The sequence below is a fragment of the Chlorocebus sabaeus genome, chromosome 5, assembly GCF_047675955.1.
Source record: "Chlorocebus sabaeus isolate Y175 chromosome 5, mChlSab1.0.hap1, whole genome shotgun sequence".
In the NCBI taxonomy this organism is placed as follows: domain Eukaryota; kingdom Metazoa; phylum Chordata; class Mammalia; order Primates; family Cercopithecidae; genus Chlorocebus; species Chlorocebus sabaeus.
Genome location: NC_132908.1, coordinates 65,772,751 through 65,789,667, shown reverse-complemented (window position 1 = coordinate 65,789,667; position 16,917 = coordinate 65,772,751). Strand labels below are relative to the sequence as shown.

General features: G+C 45.1%; 1 protein-coding gene across 1 annotated transcript in view; it reads right to left on the bottom strand.

Moving 5' to 3' along the window:
• Positions 1–2,659: 2,659 nt before the first annotated feature.
• CDH1 (cadherin 1) overlaps positions 2,660–16,917 on the bottom strand; it is a 101,168-nt gene continuing 86,910 nt past the window's right edge. The window contains exons 12-16 of the mRNA XM_007993837.3: positions 15,644–15,868; positions 14,263–14,490; positions 9,547–9,677; positions 8,054–8,197; positions 2,660–4,916 (exon numbers count right to left, since the gene is read on the bottom strand). Of these exons, the coding sequence (XP_007992028.1) occupies positions 4,707–4,916; positions 8,054–8,197; positions 9,547–9,677; positions 14,263–14,490; positions 15,644–15,868 (938 nt within the window). The 3' untranslated portion in view covers positions 2,660–4,706. The remainder of the gene's footprint in view (positions 4,917–8,053; positions 8,198–9,546; positions 9,678–14,262; positions 14,491–15,643; positions 15,869–16,917) is intronic.

The following is a 16,917-nucleotide window of genomic DNA, read 5'->3' as shown; positions in this document are numbered from 1 at the left end:
CTGGAGTGCAGTGGCTGGATCTCAGCTCACTGCAAGCCAGAATATACATTTTAAAAACTCAACAGCAAACAACCCAATTCAAAAACAGATAAAGGGATCCATATGTATGTAAATGTATATACATATTTTCATATATTTATATATTTTTCATATATTATTCTATATTATAGACTTTTTTTTTTTGAGACAGAGTCTCGCTCTGTTGCCCAGGCTGGAGTGCAGTGGTGCAATTTCGGCTCACTGCAAGCTCCACCTCCTGGGTTCCTGCCATTCTCCTGCCTCAGCCTCCTGAGTAGCTGGGACTACAGGCACCTGCCACCACACTCGGCTAATTTTTTGTATTTTAGTAGAGACGGGGTTTCACCATGTTAGCCAGGATGGTCTCCATCTTCTGACCTCATGAGCCGCCTGCCTCCGCCTCCCAAAGTGCTGGGATTACAGGCATGAGCCACCGCGCCCAGCCCCAAAATATCTTTTTTTCACTGCAGGCCAGGTGCGGTGGCTCATGCCTGTAATCCCAGCAATTTGGGAGGCCAAGGTGGGTGGATCACTTGAGGTCAGGAGTTGGAGACCAGCCTGGGCAACATGGTGAAACCCTGCCTGTATTAAAAATACAAAAATTAGCCAGGCATAGTGGTGCGTACCTGTAGTCCCACCTACTCGGGAGGCTGAGGCAGGAGAATTGCTTGAACCCGGGAAGTGGAGGTTGCAGTGAGCCAAGATCACACCACTGCACTTTAGCCTGCACAACAGAACAGAACCTCAAAAAAAAAAAAAAAAAAAAAAAAAAAAGGCCAGGCACAGTGGCTCACGCCTGTAATCCCAGCACTTTGGGAGGCCTAGGTGGGTGGGTCACGAGGTCAGGAGATGGAGACCATCCTGGCTAACATGGTGAAACCCTGTCTCTACTAAAAATACCAAAAAAAAAAAAAAAGAGGAAAAAAAAATTAGCTGGGCATGGTGGTGGGCACCTGTAGTTCCAGCTACTCAGGAGGCTGAGGTAGAAGAATGGCGTGAACCCAGGAGACGGAGTTTGTAGGGAGCGGAGATCACGCCACTGCACTCCAGCATAGGCGACAGAGCAAGACTCCATCTCAAAAAAAAAAAAAAAGCCAGATGCAAAAGGATGATTAAAGGAGTCTACATACATGGAAAGTAGAATAGAGATTACGAGGGGAGGGAGAGAGGCAGGAATGGAGAGTTATTGCCCACTAGATACTAAATTTATTTGGAATGATGAAAAAGTTCTAACACCAGAGCTGGTGTTATACAATATTTTGAATGTAGTTAATACCACTGAATTGTACACTTAAAAACAGTTGAAATAAATGGGCACAGAGTTTCAGTCTGGGATAATGAAAAAGTTCTGAAGATAGTGGTGATAGTTGCAACACAATTTGAATATACTTAGTGTCATTGAACTGTATACTTAAAAATGGCTACAATGAGGCTATTGTAGTGGCTCCCTCCTGTAATCCCAGTACTTTGGGAGGCCAAGGAGGGCAGATCACTTGAGCCCAGGAGTTCAAGACCATCCAGTGCATCACAGCGAGATCCTCGTTTCTACAAAACAATTTTTAAAATTACCTGGGTGTAGTGGTACACACCTGTAGTCCCAGCTACTAGGGAGGCTGAGACAGAAGGATCATTTGTGACTGGGAGATTGAGGCTGCAGTGATTGTGCCACTGCACTCCAGCCTGGGTGACAAGAGTGAGACCCTGTCTCAAAATTTAACAAAATGGCTAAAATCATAAATTTTACATTGTATTTTACCACAATAAAAAATTACCCAAAGAAAAAAGTCATACCCCTTCAACAGAGAAAAGTTTTAGGCTTACACCAGGGTTTCTTAATGGTGGCTGACATTTTGTGCAGGATAATTCTTTGTTGTGGGGAACTGTCCTGTGCAGGGATGTTTAGCAGCATCCCTGGCCTTGATGTGATGACAGGACCACCTCCCTAGGTACTCCAGAAATTGCAAAATGTCCCAGGGAGGAGGGGGCACATTCTTCCCCAGCAGAGAACCACTGGCCTGTACTCACTTGCTGACCCTGAGAACGTCATTTGAAACTTTGTTCTGTCTTGTGCTTTAGCTGGGCCCAGACAGTCTCCCGTGGACATGGGAATTGTATTGGTTTCATCACATGCCACATGGATGGATACCATTCAAATAAAGTTACCATGTGAATGTAGTTTCTCCCATGTTGTGTCCAGTAGAATGATAGAAGCTTCTGGAGAAGTCACTTTAGCATGAAGCTTTTTTTTTTTCAATTTTTTTTATTTTTTTGAGATGGAGTCTTACTGTCGCCCAGGCTGGAGTGCAGTGGTGCAATCTCAGCTCACTGCAACCTCTGGCTCCCGGGTTCAGGTGATTCTCATGCCTCAGCCTCCCGAGTAGCTGGGACTACAGGCACGTACCACCACATCCAGCTAGTTTTTGTGTTTTTGTAGAGACGGGGTTTCACTATGTTGCCCAGGCTGGTCTCAAACTCCTGAGCTCAAGTGATCCACCCGCCTCGGCCTCCGGAAGTGCTGAGATTACAGGCGTGAGCCACTGTGCCCCACCTCTTTCTCCATATTTTGACTAAGACCATCTCCATCCATCTTCTCTCTTGCCTGGAAATGTGGTGAAATCAAATAAAACAAGTTCGACAATGATTTAACAAAATTATTTAATAAAATTTATAAAAAGGCATCTTTGAGAATACTTTTCTCAGCTTGTTTTCCTTTTCCACCCCTAAAGAAAATATACAATGATCAGCACCCACACACGTATACACTCAAAACTACAGTGACATTCTCTACACAGAACTATATTCCATACAGCTTGAACTTTAGAAAAATCAAGACAATTCCAAAAAGTGATTGCAGGGTTGATTTTTTTTCTACAAAACACTTGAGAAACAGTAAAGCTATTTCAACAAAAGTCTTTTCTTTGATTGTCAAAAAGTTGCAATTCACATTTAAATAAAAAGAGCTCCAAATCAAGATCCTCTCCACGCCCCCCTGCCCCGACCCCTCGATTAATCCCCTTTAGGGCCACATTTTCTTCTTGCTCCTAAGAAAAACATTTAGAATTTCGAATATTCTCACTTTTCTATGCACATTTGGAATTGGACAAATGTGTTCAGATCAGCCAGCATTTTCTGTAGACATCATCAAAAGCAGGCACTTGGGGATTCTGGGCTTTGAGTACAAACCACAGATCCTGTATCAGAAACACATGCTGAGACTCCTCCATTCCTTCCAGAATTTTCAGAGATAAGGTAGACCCACCTCAATCATCCTCGGCATCAGTTTGCTAAATTGCCAGGCTCAATGAGAAGCTCTCCTGCCATCTCCAAGCCCACTTTTCCTAGTTCCACTCTGTCTTTGGCTGCAGCATTTTAGGCACTATTCTAAGTCCTGGAGTATGTCACTCTTGTTTCAGAGCTAAATAAACATTAACGAACACACTTACTCAGAACAAGCCACTGGATAGATGACCACTGCAAGTTACATACTCAGGAGATGAAAGAGGGAAGCCATTAAAAGTCTTCAGAGTAGACAATACCTAGTCACGATGTGGCCAGACGAAGACATGAGCTGCTTACCCTAAAAGGGCCCAATAATTTCCGCACCGAAGAACTCCTATCTTGGGCAAAGCAACTGAATTCAGGAGTGAGAGTAGATATTAAAACATGGAGGCTGGGCACAGCAGCTCATGCCCGCAATCCCAGCACTTTGGGAGGCCAAGGCAGGAGGATTGCTTGAGGCCAGGAGTTTAAGACTAACATGGCAATATAGCAAGACCCCATCTGTTCAAAAAAATAAAAAGGAGGCTGATGGGAGAATTGCTTGAGCCCCAGAGTTCGAGGTTACAGTGAGCTATGATCACATCACTGCATCCCAGGCCTGGGTGACGGAGCGAAACTGTCTCTTAAAAAATGGCAGGGAGTTGGGGAGCTGGGCAGATGCAGTGTCTCATGCCTGTAATCCCAACACTCTGGGAGGCCAAGATGGGAGGATCACTTGAGCCCAAGAGTTTAAGACCAGCCTGGGTAACATAGGGAGACCCCGTCTCAAATATTTAAAAAATTAGTCATGCATAGTGGCACATGCCTGTGGTCCCAGCTACTTGGGAGGCTGAGGTGCAAGGATTGCTTAAGCCTGGGAGGACAAGGCTTCTGTGAGCTGTGATTGCACCACTGCACTCCAGCCTGGCCGACAGAATGAGATCCTGTCTTTTAAAAAAAAAAAAAAAAAAAAAGGCGGGGGGACAAACCAATGTAGCAATGAGCAGGAGCATACACATTAAAAAATATATATATATACACAGAAAAACAGAACTAGAGTAGCTGACTTCTCCCCTTCTTTTTAAAAGTGAGACAAAATTCCTTAAGAAAATCAGCAAGGTGCTAGGTGAACCTTCTGATGCTAAAGTTGTTCTTCTGTAATATTAAAATTTGGGTATCTTGTGGACATCACCACCATGTAAAGCGTGGTGGGGAAAAAAAAACCTTCAAGGAATAAGTCAAAACTTTTCTAACACACATCGATTACAGCTATAAAGTGGAAAGACTATAAAGCTATACTAACTGCATCACTGACCAGTCTCTTTTTTTCCCAGAAACTCATCTCAAGGGAAGGGAGCTGAAAAACCACCAGCAACATGATCTCTGCATTTCCCAGCACAGAGGTCTAGGGTCCGCCTCTCTCGAGTCCCCTAGTCATCCTCGCCGCCTCCGTACATGTCTGCCAGCTTCTTGAAGCGATTGCCCCATTCGTTCAAGTAATCATAGTCCTGGTCTTTGTCTGACTCTGAAGAGTTCAGGGAGCTCAGACTAGCAGCTTCGGAACCGCTTCCTTCATAGTCAAACACGAGCAGAGAATCATAAGGCGGGGCCGTGGGGTCACTATCAGCCGCCTTCAGATTCTAAAGAAGAAAGGGGATAACAGGACCTTTTAGTGAAAGGAAGGGCACACCTGTCACCCGGGGCAAGAAGTCTCGCAACATGTAAGGTATGACAATGCACCCAGACTGGCACACCACGGAGCAGTGAACACCAGCAAGGTACATTTATACACACTGGCACGGAAAGATGCACAGGATATGTTGTTGATGGAAAGAGAAAGTAAAATGGTAAGTTATATGTAGGCAGGAGAGATGCAAGCACCAACCAGTCAGGATGGAGTCCCCACAAATCAGGGTGGGGCTTCCACGCCACCAGCTGGATGCACAGAGCTGGAAACTTTGCATACTGGTGCATTCAGGCTGCATTTCCACCCAGAAAGGGCTGGAAGGATGAATGCCAAATGCTTAACAGTTAAATCTGGGGAGTAGGGGTGTGGGAACTAAGGAAGGACTTGTATTGTTTTCTTTTTCTTTTTCTTTTTTGGAGACGGAGTTTCACTCTTGTCACCCAGGCTGGAGTGCAATGGCGTGATTTTGGCTCACTGCAACTTTCACCTCCCAGGTTCAAGCGATTCTCCTGCCTCAGCCTCCCAAGTAGCTGCAACTATAGGCGTGTACCATCAAGTCCAGCTAATTTTCATATTTTTAGTAGAGACGGAGTTTCACCATGTTGGCCAGGCTGGTCTCCAACTCCTGACCTCAGGCGATCCACCTGCCTCAGCCTCCCAAAGTGCTGGGATCACAGATGTGAGCCACTGCACCCAGACTTTTTTTTCTTTATATATTTTCATTTTATGAAATAAATAAAGTATATTTATTTATTTTGAGATGGAGTCTCAGAGTTTTGCTCTGTCACCCAGGCTGGAGTGCAATGGCATGATCTCGGCTTACAGCAACTTCCACCTCCCGGCTTTAAGCGATTCTCCTGCCTCAGCCTCCTGAGTAGCTGGGATTACAGGTGTGTATCCCCACACCATAATTTATGTTTTTAAAATAGCAAGCATACTTAAAAAAAAAAAAACTTTTAGGTTTGGGAGTATATGTGAAGGTCTGTTATATAGGTAACAAATGGTAAACTCATGTCGTGGGGGTTTGTTGTACAGATTATTTCGTCACCCAGGTATTAAGCCCAGTACCCAATAGTTATCTTTTCTGCTCCTCTCCCTCCTCCTACGCTCCTCCCTCAAGCAGACTCTAGTGTCTGTTGTTCTCTTCTTTGTGTCCATGAGTTCTCATCATTCAGCTCCTACATATAAGTGAGAACACGTGGTATTTGATTTTCTGTTCCTGCATTAGTTTGCTAAGGATAATGGCCTCCAGCTCCACCTGTGCTCCTGCAAAAGACATGATCTTGTTCTTTTTTAGCATATTATTTTTATAGTTTAAATAAAAACTACAAATACAAGTGATGACTTGCAAATGAGTGTGAATGGAGGAAAGGCCTGAATCCAGATATATCTAAAAGGGGTCCGTAGCCATGCACGGTGGCTCACACCTGTAATCCCAGCACTTTGGGAGGCCGAGGCAGGCAGATCACCTGCGGTCAGGAGTTTGAGACCAGACTGGCCAATATGATGAAACCCTGTCTATACTAAAAATACAAAAATTAGCCGGGCATGGTAGCAGTGCCTGTAATCCCAGCTACTTGGGAGGCTGAGGCAGGAGAATCGCTTGAATCTGGGAGGCAGAGGTTACAGTGAGCCAAGATCATGCCATTGCACTCCAGCCTGGGCGACAAGAGTGAAACTGTCTCAAAAAATGACAATAAAAATAAATAAATAAAAGGGGTGGCTAAACTGGTTTCTTCCTGTTTCTTGTTTTCTCCAATGGCCAAAATGAATGTGGCTTGGTCACTTCTAACACTGCAGTGCCTCATAGTCCTCAGTGACAGCTCCTGTAGGAATATAAGGCAAACACAGACCTCACCATGAAGACTCACCAAGGGTCACTGGACCATCAGAAAGCCCAGAAAATCATTCCAGTAACCGAGCAAGTTATTAGAGAATACAGCTTAAGGAAACAGATCCTGCCAGACTATGTCTTTACTGGGTTCTTTCTCATCTTATCCTAAGTTAATTAATTTAATGCTTTGTTATTCTCCCTTGCAGACAGACACAACCTTCTGATAGTTCTGGCCAATAACTGGTTGGACAACTCCCTTGTTAAATAAGAAGACAGTTCACTAGAAGAAAGACTTTTGCCCTCTGCTTTGCTCTTCATACTTTTTCCTGACCGGAATACAGACCTAAGGTTTGGAAGTGTGGCAGCCATCTTGTGATCATGAGGCAACAAGCCTGAGAACAAGGGTCTCCATGCTAAGATAATAGAGCGGAAACATGGAACGGCCTGATGCACCAGCCTAGACTGCTCACCCCACCTTTCTATTTGTACAAGGTAAATCTACTCCCATCTGTTTCAGCATCTTGTATTTAGAGCTGAATGCATTTCTGACATATACAATACAGATTCTATTTTTCTAGTCCTCAGGTAGGCTTGTGATATACATTTATCATTATATCCCAACCAGCAGCGGGAGGCAAGGGAAGTAAATCCCATTAGTGAAACTAAAATGAAATTTACTTAGAATCTTCCTAGTTTCATTTCTAGATCTACTAAATCCTTTCAGGCAATTCTTGGTTTTGCCACATGGACTTTGCAATTTGAAGCACTATTAGATCCAAAATTCAGATGAGACACAGATGAAGAAAGACAGGCTGCTGAGTACGGTGGCTCGCACCTGTAATCCCGGCACTTTCGGAGGCCGAGTTGGGTAGATCACCTGAGGCCAGGAGTTAGAGACCAGCCTGACCAACATGGAGAAACCCTGTTTCTACTAAAACTACAAAATTAGCCGGGTGTGGTGGCGCAGGCCTGTAATCCGAGCTACTTGGGAGGCTGAGGCAGGAGAATTGCTTGTACCCAGGCGGAGGTTGCAGTAAGCCAACATTGCACCACATTGCACTCAGCCTAGGCAACAGAGCGACACTCTGTCTCAAAAAAAAAAAAAAAAGAAAAAAGGAAAAACAGGGTTCAGGGCTCAGGCAAGCTGAAAACATAGTAAAGGAAAGAATCTAAAGACTCTTTTTCTCATTTTTGACACAACTCCTTTCTGAGCTTAGAGATGAGCAATGCTTTGGCTTTCCATGTGGATTACTTACTTCATCAATAAAATTTCCAATTTCATCGGGATTGGCAGGGCGGGGAAGGTACCGGGGGACACTCAGGAGGGTTGGTGCAACGTCGTTACGAGTTACTTCAGGCCGAGCGTCCAGGCCCCTGTGCAACTGGCTCAAGTCAAAGTCCTTTGGAGAAAAAGGTTGAAGTACAACAAAGAGTAAGAAACAGTCATACACACAGGGCTATGTTCAGTTTATAGATTATGGCTGGATGATGCCTTCACTGCCAGCTGTATGATCTTTACCTGTTTAATGCAAAATGACAGTTTTCAAGCTAAAAGTCTCCCAAATAACACTGGAAAAAAACATAGCCCAAAGGATTGTGAGTAGCATGTGTGGATCCAGATATAGGCTGTGTGCCTTACTAATTTTCACAGGACATGATGATTAGATCACTGTTTGGCAAATATTCACTCCCTCCCAACCCCAGCCTGTAAGAAGAGTATACATCTATCAATTTGGGGCTTTGTTGTGTGACTTGCTTAGCCAATGGGACTGTAACATGTGACACAGGCAAAGGTCTGAAAGGCACCAGCTTCTGGTACAAAGATGAGACTTGCATGGAACAGACCTGGACACGATTCGCAGATTAGAGCCATTCAGCTAAACTCTACCTAAATCTGCTGAGCCCCAGCCATCCTACAGATTCTCATGAGCTTAGATGAGATCAGCAGTTGCCCCAGCTGCCCCACAATACATGAGAAAGACACGCATGTTGTGTGCTGCTGGGATTCTGGGATTGGTTGCTCTATTGCTCACTGATACAATATATATGGTATCCCCCAACTAGACTTAGAAGTCCCTGAAATCTAGAACAATATTTTTCTCTGTACAACCACCTCCCTATGTTGTATGGAGCTCAGTAAATGGTGCCTCACTCTATGACCTCAGTCAAAAGCAGGACTCTGTAATAGACCTCCATGGTTCCCTTTCTATAATAAGTAGATTCTCCAAGACCCTGAACAGTTCCCTGGACAACTTCAGGGTAAGATGTTAAGATCATCTCCAAAATCAGGAAATACAGAAGGACTAAAGGTATAACATTGACAAAAAGAAGTCTGGTCTAGCTAAAAACTCAAGAGAAACAAAACAGACCAGTTGTTCTATGTCAAAGATAATTTGGCTCAAGTTCATGTCCAGAGAATGGCAATGAGGAGTGCAGGCTCTGAGACAGACCATTTGGCTGTGTCGCTTCCTAGCTGTGTGACCTTAGACAAGTTACTGAGCTTCTCTGTGCCTCAGTTCACTCACTGAGGTGCAGAACAGTATGCGATCAATAAATGTTAGCTGTGTTGGTGATGATGTGGTGATGATGATGATGATGGTCAATGACAATGTCTACTTTCTTGGGTAAGGCCTTAAAAAGATAATATCCAAAGTGAGTCAGAGCTGTTTCAAATGCCTAACTCTTACTAATCATTGCTTCTTCCGAATAAAGAGATCACCATCGAGCTACCATGGTTTTAAAAACCCACCTGGTCCTCTTCTCCACCTCCTTCTTCATCATAGTAATAAACGTTGTCCCGGGTGTCATCCTCTGGGGGCAGTAAGGGCTCTTTGACCACCGCTCTCCTCCGAAGAAACAGCAAGAGCAGCAGAATCAGAACTGGGGTGGTGGGGGAGAGAGAGCAAGAGTGATGAGAGCCAAAGATAAAGAAGGCCAGAAGCAGCAGCTATCACAGAGCACGCCTCATATCAGACAATGGGCAGTCAGACAGCCACCAGCTGCCTTCAATACACTTGAAGATGTCAATCCATGTAACACTCACATCCCTGAAGTTGGTATGTACAGTACAACATAGTAGACAGTGATACATGAATTCAAGCATGGTCCCTAACTTTCAGATGGGTCTTAAACTCAATCACTGTCATTTTCCCAAATCTGGGGGAAAGTGTTCCAGGCAGAGGAAACAGTAACGGCAGAGGTCCTGAGGCAGGAGCATGTGTGGTGTGATGGAGGGAAGGTGAGGAGGCCAGCATGGCTATAGCAGGGTGCATGAGGGGAAGAGACATGGAGAAGAGCTCAGAGGGGTAAGCAGGGCGGGAGGGACATATAGGCCACTGCAAGGACCTTGGCTTTGATTCTGAGTTGGAGCCACTGAAGGTTTGTGAGCAGGGCTCCTAGGTCAGCCCAAATGTGACTGATACATAATCAGCTATGAGGAGAGGACAGAGACTATAAAATTGCCTGGTATGTTCTTAGTTTCTCTTAAGATAGAATCATGTAAAGCAAGCTTTATCATCTATTTAACTTCCAAGGCTTAAGACAAGGGTTACATTTGATCTTGGGATTATTTCTAGGATATATACCATTAACATTCAACTTAAAAAAAATTCTCTAAAGCAGTCAGAAAGAAAGCACTTAACTTAAAAAAAAATTATATTATTCACTGTGAATGAAAAATAAAAAGATTCCGTGGGCATGTATGCCCAAGTACCTATATACTGTACCCTATGAAGCATAATCTTTATGTATTTATGATTATTATTTTGAGACAGAGTCTTGCTCTGTTGCCCAGGCTGGAGTGCAGTGGCGCAATCTCAGCTCACTGCAACCTCCACCTCCTGGGTTCAACTGATTCTCCTGCCGCAGCCTCCCAAGTAGGGGGGACTACAAGTGCCTGCCACCATGCCCAGCTAATTTTTGTATTTTTAGTAGAGACGGGGTTTCAACATGTTGCCCAGGCTGGTCTCAAACTCCTGACCTCAAGTGATCCACCCATCTGGGCCTCCCAAAGTGCTGAGATTACAGGCATGAGCCACCATGCCTGGCCGAAGCATAATCTTTAAACAGGAGGTTGCATAAACTTGGGGAAAAGATTTCTCAGAGGTACCCCAACTACCTAGTTCTGAAATCAGAAAAATGCCAGAAACCTTATCCAGATAAACAATATAACTCCCTTGTCCATGATTCATCAACAAGAACAATGAAGTGGCTGCACAGGGAGACAGCACTGAACAAGACTATAGGAGCTACACAGTCCCCATCCATGCACAGCAAGAGGCAGCTTTACCATTTCCAAAAAGATGCCTCTTCTCAGCTGTGCCAGAAGCCCAGTATCCCCAGGCTCTGAGAAAAAGCCTAGTACAGAGTAAGCAACCAAATATTGGTGGAAAACACGAAAAGCTTCAGATCTCCTGGTGTCTCTCGAGTAATTTTTTTTTTTTTTTTTAATAGAGATGAGGTCTTGCTATGTTGCCCAGGCTGATCTTGAAACCTAGGCTCAAGCAATCCTGCCACCTCAGCCTCCCAAAGTGTTGGGATTATAGACGTGAGCTACCACACCCAGCCTCTAGCACATTTTTGCCCTTAAGAAACAAGAATTGGCTGGTGGAATGGCTCACACCTGTAATCCCAGCACTTTGGGAGGCCGAGATGGGAGGATCACTTGAGCTCAAGAGTTTGAGACCAGTGTGAGTAACATAGCGAGAACCTGTCTCTGATAAAGAAAGAAAAAAATAATCATAGAAGGTAAAAATACAAGAAATTGAACATCTGAATTCTGGCATTGCCTCTGTTTTAAATGTTGTTCTATGTGGGAATCCCCACCCCCAGTGTCTAAAAAAATATATACCCATAGCAAATGTAGGTAATCCTACTCTTAAAAAAATATTTCAAGTATAACTACAATCTTTAAGATTCCCTGATTGGGCGCAGTAGCTCATGTCTGTAATCCCAACACTTTGGGAGGCCAAGGCGGGAGGACTGGTTGAGACCAGGAGTTTGAGACCAGCCTGGGCAACATGAGGAAACACTGTTTCTACAAAAAAAATATTAAAAAATTAGCTGGGTGTGGTGGCTCATGCCTGTGGTCCCAGCCACCCGGGGGGCTGAGGTGGGAGGATCCCCTGAGCCCCAGAAGTCAAGGCTGCAGTGAGATGAGATCTGAGATCACTCCACTGCACTCCAGCCGGCCCACAGAATGAGACCTTGCCTGAAAGAGGAGAGGAGAGGGGAGGGGAGGGGAGGGGAGGGGAGGGGAGAGGAGGGGAGGGGAGGGGAGGGGAGGGGAGGGGAGGGGAGGGGAGGGGAGGGGAGAAAAAATAATTCCCCTTAAAATGAATGTACTAGTCAGTAACCACTATCCCAAAAGCAGACCAGGCCACTCAAATGTAATTTGACTAGGAAGTGGGCAGGCAGGGCTTGTGTTACACTGCCCAAGACAATGATGAATTAATCTAATCTCATGGCACAGTAAAGCCATGTAAAGCCGGGCAGGATGAAAGTCCAGAAGGCTTGCTCAATTCTCAACAGCACTATCCTTCACTTCAACTTTGGGAGAACACTAGGAGGGGGCAGAAGCAAATGGGATGCCCAGCAAACATTTCCGGAAGATTGAAAGGCACCCTCTCCTGGAGTCCACTGAGGCAGCAGCAGCAGGATCAACGGCACCCATGCTCAATCTAAATGCAAAGCCCTAGATTCGGTCCCACTGCTCCCTCCAAAAATCTTTTTCCATTCCCACCAGCTTGGCCTGGTCTCTGTCCTCCTAGGAGTCTCCTCAAGCCTCTGCTGTGCTTTGCTAGGAGGGGAACCTTCCTGAATACCCATCGCCTGTTGGAATTCTACCAGTCCCTGTGGCCTAACCACTTATATCTTCCACAAAACTGTCCTTGAGACTCAATTAACAGCTTTTTCTGACTACACTGACTACAAACGCATTCATGAACTGGACCACTCCTTGCAGTCACTAATTATTTATGATCTTTAAACATTTCTTTAAAAAAATATATTTTTCATTTTGTAGAGACAGGGTCTTGCTTTGTTGCCCAGGCTGGTATAAAACTCCTGGCTTTAAGCAATCCTCCCACCTTGGTCTCCCAAAGTATGAGCCACCATACCTGGTCAAAGGTTTCTAATTGACTTGCTCTCATTTGCTTTGAGAATCATTTGCTTGCTCTTCTATCATTCACATGTTTAAAGCCCTACCAGAGATCTGATGTAGTGCACTCCGTATGGATACTTTGTCTTTTGATGCACATAATCTGTTTTCATAGCTAATGTATTCCTTTAATAGATTCAGTATTTTCTCTCTGCGTGTGAATGACAAAAGTATTTACCTTGACCGTAATAGCACCTGTGTCATCCCTAGGGCTCACTCCAAGTGGGCTCCAATGGAAACAGGCTTAAGGACTATGGCAGAAACTGTCAATTTTCCTCAGCATTCTTTTTCTCCTTTATCCTTTTAGTCACTGACACTCACTGCTCATCCTGCACTCTACCCCTACTCCATGCCAATTTTCAATTGCAAGTAGAAACTTCCAGGCTCCCTTGCAGCTAGGTGTGGCTGTGTTTGGGCCAGTGGTATATAAGTGGAGGTGATATATGCAACTTCTAGTCATTTGGCCTCCACTTCCTCTCTTATCCCCTTCCCCCATCTAGGATGGAATGTAGAGGTGGTGGTGGTGAGCTGGCTAGCTTAGAGCACGCTGATGAGGGCAGCCCCCAAGGTCTTGCTACTCTGCTTATGATCTAAGGAACTGCAACATCAGTACCCCCTGGGAGCTGGCTAGAAATGTAGAATCTGGCTGGGTGCGGTGGCTCAAACCTGTAATCCCAGCACTTTGTGAGGTTGAGGCGGGTGGATCACCCGAAGTCAGGAGTCCGAGACCAGCCTAACCAACATGGAGAAACCCCATCTCTACTAAAACCACAAAATTAGCTGGGCGTGGTGGTGCATGCCCATGGTCCCAGCTACTCAGGAGGCTGAGGCGGGAGAATTGCTTGAACCCGTTAGGTGGAGGTTGCAGTGAGCTGAGAGATAGCGCCATTGCACTCCAGCCTCAGCAACAAGAGCGAAACTCCGTCTCAAAAAAAAAAAAAAAAAAAAGAAATGCAGAATCTGTGGCCCTATGCCAGACCTCCTGGATCAGATTTCCCAGTTTACCAGAGGCCCGGATGATTTGTATGCACTCAAGCCTGGGATGCACTGACTTGAAGGATGAAAAGAAACAGAAGAAACCTGGGTCCCCTGTTGACTTCATGGCCTTCTCATCTGAGACCATTTACCTCTGAAATGTTCAGTAAGAGACAAACTTCTATTTTATGGAGGCTAGCATAACTTGGGAGTCTCTCTCCTATATCAGCTAACCTGTATCCTTATTCATATGAGAACAAAAATAACTTCCAGGAAATAAACCTCCTCCATTTTTTTAAGTCAAAGGCTGAGTCACTTGCCAGCTGGACTTACTTAGCAAAGCAAGAATTCCTCCAAGAATCCCCAGAATGGCAGGAATTTGCATTCCTGCTTCGACAAGCGGTGCCTTCTTACAGACGCCGGCGGCCCCTTCACAGTCACACACGCTGACCTCTAAGGTGGTCACTTGGTCTTTCTTCTGGTTATCCATGAGCTTGAGATTGATTTTGTAGTCACCCACCTCTAAGGCTATCTTTGGCTTCAAAATGATAGATTCTTGGGCTGGAGAAAGCAATAAAAAGAAATGATGAGATCAGGGGAGGAAAAAAAGCTCATTCCAGAATAAAATTGTTAGTGAACTAAAGGCACTTGAGTGCCTTGAGTGAAGAGAGCAGAGCTGCTTGGGTTTTATCTAGGTATGTACTTTTTTTTTTTTTTCTGTAAAAAGCTTTATTTCCATTTGGTCTAAGACTTGGGAGAGGGTTCTAGGGTTGCTTAAAAAAAGCTGCCTAGTAGCTGGAGGGAGAGGGTCAGGCAGAGCGGGGCTCTTCAGATGTCACTGGGTTTGGTAGGCTCCTGATTGTGCCTGAGAGTGAACCTTTTCGCCCAGCCTGGCCTGGAGGCTGGCCAGCCTGCAGAGGTTGGTCAAGTGGTCACCTATCTTCTTGATGAGTTTCACTTCCTCATCTAGGAAGTGGCTCTCCAGGAAGTCACAGAGATGGTGGTCTGTGCAGGCGGAACCCAAAGCATGAAGATCCAAAAGTGCCCAGTTCAGGTTCTTCTCCAGGGCGCCCAGGGTTTTACCCCATTCATCTTAACATGGCTTCTGGACGTCCTGGAAGACAGTGCGGCCGCCACACTGGTTTTGCATTTGCAAGGGACGCTCAGCGCCCCTGTGCTTCTCCTTGGCCAATCTGTGGAAGAACTGGCACACGCCTTCCAGATCCACATCATTGCGGTGGAAATAGAAGCCCAGAGAGAGGTAGGTGTAGGAAGCCCACAGATGCAAATTGACCAGGCAGTTGACAGCTGCCTCCACTTTGGTAGAATAGTGCTGACAAATCTGGGAGCTCATGATTGGCTGGCAAGAAGGAGCTAAGCACAAAAACGGTGTTGCTTGGTCCCAGGAGCAGGAGGTGGCAGAGAAGATGGTCCCAGAGGTTGCAAGTGGAGAGGGCAGTGGAGGGTGGCTAGAGGCTGGGAGAGGGAGCCCTGCTTGGGTTTAGATTACTGGGTAGCATGCTACAATGTTAGATACCAGGAAAGGAAAAAGACCTCTGGAGCAAGGCCTCAAAGACAGAAGGGATAAGGAAGCAAGTACCAGTGGAAGGGGTGACATCTGGAAGTTGAGAAGGGAAATTGAGAGGCGGGGATCTGGGGGAAGGGAAGCATGGCCATTGGAGAAAAGTTGCCAAAATAAAACTCAGGTACCCACTTGGGTCGTTGTACTCAATGGTCCAGTTGGCACTCGCCCCATGCGTTAGTTCTGCTGTGAAGGGAGATGTATTGGGAGGAAGGTCTGCATCAATGATGTTTATGACCTGAGGCTTTGGATTCCTCTCGCAGAAGAATATATTTCGAGATTCTGGTATAGGGGCGTTGTCATTCACATCAGACAGGATCAGCAGAAGAGTCCCTGTTCCAGTAGCAACTGGAGAACCTAAGAGAAAATACAGAGGAAATGTAGTAGTTTGGCAACACTAATGAATCCCCACTGCCTTCCACCAGACCAAGTCCAGTTCTTGTCCTGGCTCTTCAGTGGTTGCCCATCAACCCCCACTCTACCCCCAGAACCTCCTGTCCCACCAATCCCAAAGGACCTCCACTCCTAGGTGGGCAGGTCTCTGACTGTTTTATACAGACACGCTTATTCCCACCTTGATAACAATTATTCAAGTTATTCCTCACACCAAGGACACGCTTCTCCTTCTTTACATATCATTATTCATTCATTGAATTTTAGCTACTCCAAGAAGTCCTATTGCCTGCCTACTGTTTCCCTAGTTCTCCTTTTTCTGCATTTTCATGCCATTTAAGGTCATTATCAAAGCACTGAGTCTTTTTATTTTACTTATTTTAATTTTAAGCCTGACTAGAAGCTTAAAATCAAAGGGGATGAGTTGGGTCTTTTTAAGTCTCTGCAAATTGGTTTTCAAAATAGATTGGGGAGTTCATATACTTTTTTTTTTTTTTGAGACAGGGTCTCACTCTGTCACCCAGGCCAGAATGCAGTGGCATGAACACAGTTCACTGCAGCCTCTACTTCCTGGGCTTCATCTCCCACCTCTGCCTCCCTAGTAGCTGGGACTACAGGCGCATGCCACCATGCTTGGCTAGTTTTTAATTTTTTTTTGTAGAGAGGGGGTCTTACCATGTTGCCTAGGGTGGTTTTGAACTCTTGGGCTCCCACCTTAGCCTCCCAAAGTGTTGAGATTATAGGCATGAGCCACCGTGCCCAGCCCATCCACAGTTCTGTTTGCGTTTCTTTTACATCTTGACACAACACCAAGCATATGGTAGTAGGAAAAATTGGTACCCAGGGAACTACCTTCAATATGAATATACGATAGGGATACAAAACAATCTATCTCAAACCGATAAATAGATATGTCTAGATGGCATGACTGTAAATTTAAAAAAAATTTTTTCTCATGTAAATTTTCTTTTTAAACAATGAACATATGTCATTTAAAATTAACTGAAGGAGGC